Source organism: Tenrec ecaudatus, chromosome 18, assembly GCF_050624435.1.
Source record: "Tenrec ecaudatus isolate mTenEca1 chromosome 18, mTenEca1.hap1, whole genome shotgun sequence".
Classification (NCBI taxonomy): domain Eukaryota; kingdom Metazoa; phylum Chordata; class Mammalia; order Afrosoricida; family Tenrecidae; genus Tenrec; species Tenrec ecaudatus.
The window spans coordinates 58,526,442-58,533,214 of NC_134547.1; the positions used below are offsets into that span (position 1 = coordinate 58,526,442).

At 49.9% G+C, this 6,773-nt stretch overlaps 1 protein-coding gene across 1 annotated transcript; it reads left to right on the plus strand.

Moving 5' to 3' along the window:
• Positions 1 to 3,352: 3,352 nt before the first annotated feature.
• THAP11 (THAP domain containing 11) lies at positions 3,353 to 6,504 on the plus strand. Its single transcript, XM_075537178.1, has one exon. The coding sequence runs from the start codon at positions 3,789 to 3,791 to the stop codon at positions 4,692 to 4,694; it is 906 nt and encodes a 301-aa protein (XP_075393293.1). The 5' UTR covers positions 3,353 to 3,788; the 3' UTR covers positions 4,695 to 6,504.
• The last annotated feature ends 269 nt before the right edge of the window (positions 6,505 to 6,773 follow it).

The window sequence follows — 6,773 nt, forward strand, 5'->3', positions numbered from 1 at the left end:
CCACTGTCTTGGAAACCCTAGACAGGATCACTGTGAGTCAGAATCGACTTGCTGGCAGTGGGCTTGGGTTATTAATAGAATGCTTTTCATTCCCAGCTCCTTGTTCCAAGATGAGGGGAGTCACGTGGGCCAGGAAAAAGAATCTTTCTGCGACCAGCTCAGATTTGCATTTGCAAAGATTACTGTGTCTGTCACAAAGCTCAGGCTGCAGGCTGGGGCTGTTTGTGATGTTGTGGCGCAGACCTGATCCTACTGGGGTGAAGTGTGGAGAAGAATACGGCCTCTCAAAACGTCTGTTAATGTTGGAGTCCCTACTTTTATACTTTTCACCAGCGCACAGTCCGCCTCACCTTAAGTTTTTGTGTCAACTGAATTAGAAGTTGGGTTCTGAGTCTCCCGTGGCGCTTGGCTTTTGCCGCCTCTGTTCCTACATCAGGTGTCAAGGGTCAGGTACTGGAGGCAGAAGTGTGTCGATTTAAAAATAAATAAAGCAAAGATGAAAATGAGATGGCTGCATCTCAAAGTAAGAGAATTTCCAAGGTAAAGCATGCCAGCATTCCTTGTCATTTCGTTCTTGCCTGTGTGCTCTCTGCCTCAGTTTGCGAGGACTTTTAGGCACATTTCTGTGGTCACTATCAACCACCTAAACTAGGCAGTTTTTACTTATTTGTTAGTTAAGCCGTGGACAGGATAATATGGAGATTACGTTGGCTTTTCACAACAGTTTGAGATGTGTGTTTAAGACTTTGCCATAGTTTTATTCTACGTGCTCACATGCTAGATTAAACTTTATACTGACTTCTTGTTTAAAAACAAAAACCCCACTACGGTGATGTAAGGGAGGAATGGGAAAGATGGGTAATAGCCACACTATGTGGGGTCTTGCAGGTCCGGGAGGGTTCAAACAGGGTTATGATTTAATCAGATATCCCTTGGCAGCCCTTTGAAGAACACATTGTAAAGGAGGCAAGATCAAAATCCAGGAGATTTTGGCCTTTCGCCAGAAATGACAAAACAGAGGGTGGGGATAGGGAGAAAGCAATGTCCTTTAGATAGGTGTTTAGTGCAGGATGAAGTGTAAACTAGAATATGATCTGATTTACTGCAAGGAAGAGTTTTATTTGTGCTTATTCTTTAATGCTCTATGCAAAAGATATCAATTTGGCCTCTCACCAAGTGAGTTTTCAAAAAGTTAGACGCCCACCCATATCCGTAGATATAAGACAATTAAAATGTAAATAAACAGACAGTATGCTCATCTGGACATATTTTTAAGTTTTAACCATAAAACAGTTCGCATTTCGGTTTATATCTTTGGATAAAAATTTACGCAAAATAAAGGCGCTTCATTCATGGTGTGCTACAGACACCAGAGAACGCGTTTCTAAATTTGAAGGTGACAGACAGGAAGATTAGGGGAAAGGGGGGTCATTTCCACTGAATGCCTATGCCAAACAAAAATTAGCCGGCCATGTCACACAGAAAAAGGGGGTTGAAAGGAATCAGGCACACTTTAGACACCTATGGGAAAGACCCAAAGCAGGGCATGCGCAGACTAAAGCCACCGGCGCAACATGACGTCATACTGCATGCGCCTAAACGCAGCCACTAAAAATGGCCGATACCCTCAACCACGCCCACCAGGTGTGGGTGGGAAGGATTACAGGGCAGAAACTGGAAGATTTTTTGTTTTATGTTTTTTTTTCCTTGGTTTCTGTGATTATCTGCTTGTTTTGCGGCTTCTCCTTTCCGGCTATTTTCCACATGGTTTTTCTGCGCTCCTCAGAAGCAGCCATTTTCGGCCTCGAACTCTCCAGCCGGCCCTGTCGGCCTTGCATGTTTTCCAGGGGTAGAGTGTACTATCTGAGTCTGTATTACTCCAAAGTTCCTTTACCCTCATAAAAGTTTCTTGGACTTATAAAAATTCTTCTGCCACATGAATTCTTTCAGCACTGAGAAGCCAAACCCGGGAAAGCCATCCCGAAAACCTAACAAAGGGGTTCAAAATGCGCGAGTCAACTGTGAAGACCAGAAAGAATGAGACACGCCTGTTAAGGATCAATGGAATCCTTACAAATAAAGCAAGAATCACATTCATTGTAAATAGAAGTGCAATAATATGTTTGGATTCTGGGACTAGAAAGTTTCCCCCAGTCTCATATTTTCTTAAGGATATGAAGCATGGGTCTCTTTTCGAGTCAAGAACAACACATTTAGGAAAAGAATAGTTGAAGTGTTTGTTTTTTGCAAGCTTTTCTACCTTATCTATTATTTATTTTTTAAAGATAATGTTATTGGGGCTTTTACAGCTCTTATAGCAATGTAGACATCAATTGTATAAAACATTTGTACATATGTTGGCATCATTAATCTATTTGTATATCAAATCATTAGAAACTATAAATCCACTTCTTTATAATTCATAAGGGACCCTGGTGGCGCTGTGGGTGAGGCATTGGGCTGCTAATCTCAAGGTTGTTGGCTTCATGGGAGCAAGAGAACGTGATCTGCTGCGGTAAAGATTGACTACAGCCTTGGAAAGCCTAGGAAGCGGTTCTTTGTCCTGTAGGGTCACTATGAGTTGGAGCAGGTTTATGCTTCATTTTTGTAGCTGTGGCCAGTAATCAGGAGAGAAAATGGGAAGGGCAAATGAGGAGAAGGGGGGAAGAAATGACAGAAAGGGAAACATCTTTTCCCAGGACGACTGTATGGCTTCTTGGGCTCTTTAAAACATTTTCCCTTCAGAAAATTACAGGGAGGGAGTAGGTGTCTGCTTTCAATACAAATCCAGTCTGCATCTTCAATAGTTACTGGTCGCTGGCATAAAATCTCTATCTATTCTCTGAAAGGGCCCAAGCACTTCAGGTAGCCTGGTACCAGAATTGAAGGACCTGGTAAGTCTAGCCCTTTAAAGGGTCTCCAACTCCTTGCATGGTGCCCTGCCAACAGTTGGCACCTGTTTGGTGACTTTGTTTATGTCAATACGTCTGTCAATGTAGGTAGTGGCTTAGTGGGTGAAGACCCAACGCATGCTGAGGCGTATTGGAGGGTTCTCAGAGACTCGGAGGCCTGGGTTTTGCCCTTTAGAACGCCCAGAGCCTGGAGCCCAGCAGCGGGATTAGGGGACCGCCCCAGGCTAGCAGGAAAACACAGGAGTCCTGATCGGCAGCAACCGGATCTTTCCATTAGGCGGCGCTCCAGGTCGCGAGGCCGAGCTCAGTGCGAAGCACCATGGGACTTGTAGTTTGCACGGCAGACGACTAAGGCGCTTGCGCATTGTTGAGGAGGCCCCACCCACTCCACCCCGCCCAAGTCAGGGTTCCGGGTCTTTGTGAGGGGCAATCCAGGCAACCGTATCCCAATAGAATACGCTTCTCTTGTCCGCCGCGTACGAGCAGGGTGAAGGCAAGAAGCTGCTCTACGGGGGCCGTCATGATTCCCTAAAAAGGGGCCGGAATAAGCTCGCCCCCGCTCCGGAAGTGAGCTTCTTCTGGCGCGGTGCATTGTGGGGGGCGTAGTCCGCCTTCCCAGGCGGTCCTTCGCGGCGTCCCCGGGGCCGACTCCGGAGCGCAGGCAGGCGGCCGGGCGGGCGGCGCGGCGCGGGACGACGGGAGTCGTATTCCGGGCGCGGGGCGCCGGGCCGAGCCGACTGCACCGGGCAGCAGTAGTGGGAGGCCGCTCGAGGCCTCGCGCGGCGCCGCCCGTCGAGGGGCGGGCGGCGGCGGACCGGCCGGGCCGTCGAAGGGCGCGGGAGGCCGGTGGGCCAGGTCAGGCCGCGCGGCGCAGCCATGCCTGGCTTTACGTGCTGCGTTCCGGGCTGCTACAACAACTCGCACCGGGACAAGGCGCTGCACTTCTACACGTTCCCCAAGGACGCAGAGCTGCGGCGCCTGTGGCTCAAGAACGTGTCCCGCGCCGGCGTCAGTGGGTGCTTCTCCACTTTCCAGCCCACCACGGGCCACCGTCTCTGCAGCGTCCACTTCCAAGGCGGCCGCAAGACCTACACGGTGCGCGTCCCCACCATCTTCCCGCTGCGCGGTGTCAATGAGCGCAAAGTAGCGCGCAGACCCGCGGGGGCAGCGGCCGCCCGCCGCAGACAGCAGCAGCAGCAGCAGCAGCAACAACTGCAGCAGCAGCAGCAGCAACCGGCGCCGTCGGCCTCCACCGCCCAGACTGCCCAGCTGCAGCCGAATCTGGTATCTGCTTCAGCGGCCGTGCTCCTCACCCTTCAGGCTGCTGTAGACAGTAGCCAGGCACCGGGATCCGTAGCCCCGAATCCCAACACTCCCACTGGAGAAGACGTGAAACCCATCGACCTGACGGTGCAAGTGGAATTCGCATCTGCAGAGGGCGCCGCTGCAGCAGCAGCCGCGTCAGAGCTGGAAGCTGCTACTGCCGGTCTCGAAGCAGCTGAATGTCCTATGGGCCCGCAGTTGGTCGTAGTGGGGGAAGAGGGCTTCCCTGATACCGGCTCTGACCACTCGTACTCGTTGTCATCAGGCACCACGGAAGAGGAGCTCCTGCGCAAGCTCAACGAGCAACGGGACATCCTGGCGCTGATGGAGGTGAAGATGAAGGAGATGAAGGGCAGCATCCGCCACCTGCGTCTCACTGAGGCCAAGCTTCGAGAAGAACTCCGTGAGAAGGATCGGCTGCTGGCCATGGCTGTCATTCGAAAGAAGCATGGAATGTGAAGGGGTCCCACCGCGGCCTACTGGACTCCTGGACTGCCAGCCCAGGGGGACCTCGGGCTGCTGTTGGACTCCCCCATACTCTTTGGGTACTGGTTGGCAGTAGGGAGACTTAAGGCAGCTGGACTCTTGCTGGTGTGTGACCTGGCACCGGTACTTGTTTCCTCTTGAAGCAAGGGCCACGGGCCTCAGACTCTGCATTGGTGACACCAGCACTTAGGACTTGGTCTTTTCCCCCCAGTTTATTTTGTGGATTGTGGTTAAGCAGATGCTTCAGAACCAGTGAACTTGAACCTTATCCCCTAAGGATGCAGGTGGAATGTCTAGGGACTGTGGGCTCGGAAAGACAATACCTTGAAGTTGGCCAGCAATCAGAGACTGTGTGTGTAGTGATAAGAGATTCAAGTGACATCGGTTCTCCTCATTTTCATGCTTTGCTTTCCCAGATGTGGCCTGTGATTTTGATGGGAACTGGCAGATTGTGCCTCGCAACCTCCAAGGGCCTCCCCTTGCTCCATGGGAGGTGGTCTGTGAGAGGATCTGTGAGAGTCAGCTTGCCCCAGGGACTTAGGTTTATCCTGTTATGTTTGCTACTGGTTACAAATTCTATTTTCTGTACAATTAGACTAAAGTTTTCACTGTGTTTGTTTGGCAAAAAGAATTAAACAGAAAGTAAGGTTTTTATTTGGGTTTGTGGTTTTCTTTTTAGAAGGATTCTGTGTCTGAACCATCAGGAACTAGGTAGGTCTCACTCAGCCTTGTGTCTGAAGGACCAGGCTGGCCTTGCCTGAGATGGGAGAAGCTTCTGGGATCAGTCTTCTCCAGAAAGAGGCCCTTAGCATGAAGAGCTACTCTCCAGCTTGTCTTAGAGGTCCTGGCTTGAAGAGGTTTGAATTCCGTCTTGAATTCTCAGCCACTATTGTTTGGGTTTTGCTTGCTCTTCAAGCTTTTGTAGGTCCACCACTGAATTTGTCATGAGCATGCAGTTACTTCTGTAGAAGCCAACCATGGCTCATAGCACAAGGAGTCTTTTCGTTTGGACCTTGGGACATCTTTAATGTGGAGCTCGAGCTACAAAGAGCATTAAGAAACAGGAGTTGGGATTTGTGCCCCTTTAGCGCTTTTTCTTAGCTGCTGCCTACCCCCTTTGATTGGATATTGGTGGGGAAGGTGTCTTTTATGTGCCCACTCCAAATCATTTAGCTCAAAGCCTAACTCTGGGTATTTGGCATACATGGATATATTCTGGGCTCTAAAACACAATTCTCTTCTTTGTGGCACCTCAGGGCAAGGCCACTTACCTGGAGACTAGCTCTATGGCTGTAAGATTCAGCTCTAAACATTTCTATGGCCCGTCTTGTCGAATGGGGAAACTAGTCTCTGATGGGAACGGGAGCAGGAATAGGTTATTTTGCAGGGGGCAGTGAGAGGAACACCCTGTTAGAAGGGCTGGATCTCAGGGTTGACTCGGCCTGGTCCCAAGGTGGTGGGAGCACAGCAATGTCTTTCCAGGGCAGCTGGGAAGCTCTCTTCCACTACTGGACCAATCTCAGATGTCACGATTCTCCTTCACTAGGGCTTGTCTCCTTTAGCGCCTGTTTGCTGGAGGGACTTCTGCTTCCGCTGTCTTGAATGTCAACAGCACTCCGAGGACAGCGTTAGGGCCAGGTTCTGGCCATGACTCTTTCTGATATCTGGATGTTACCTGCCCCATTTTTTAGGCTTTTGCCAGGAGAAAACAGCTCAAAGAGGAAGGAACAAAGGCCGGATGAAGCAGAGCTTTTCTCAGCTGGGTGATTAGAAGCACTAATTATTCTGGAAAACGACAACTTTCTACTCCAGTAAACAGTCTCTCAAAAACCCACAGAAGGTCGCTATGCGTCCTCATTGACTCAATGATAGTTAACATAGCAAAGTTAGTACACACCTGACATTATTACATAGAACCTGGGCTTGCTCTTACCAGCCATGGAGAGGTAGTGAAAATGCGTAAAACTTTCTAGAACAGAACACTGATAGATCTGGCCTAGTGAGAAGGCCTGGAATTGCCTGGAGAGATCTTGTTAAATCATTTTCCTTATC

Bases quoted from the DNA above. Each gene is read 5' to 3' on its own strand.
- THAP11 (XM_075537178.1), top strand. From the start codon at position 3,789: ATGCCTGGCTTTACGTGCTGCGTTCCGGGCTGCTACAACAACTCGCAC.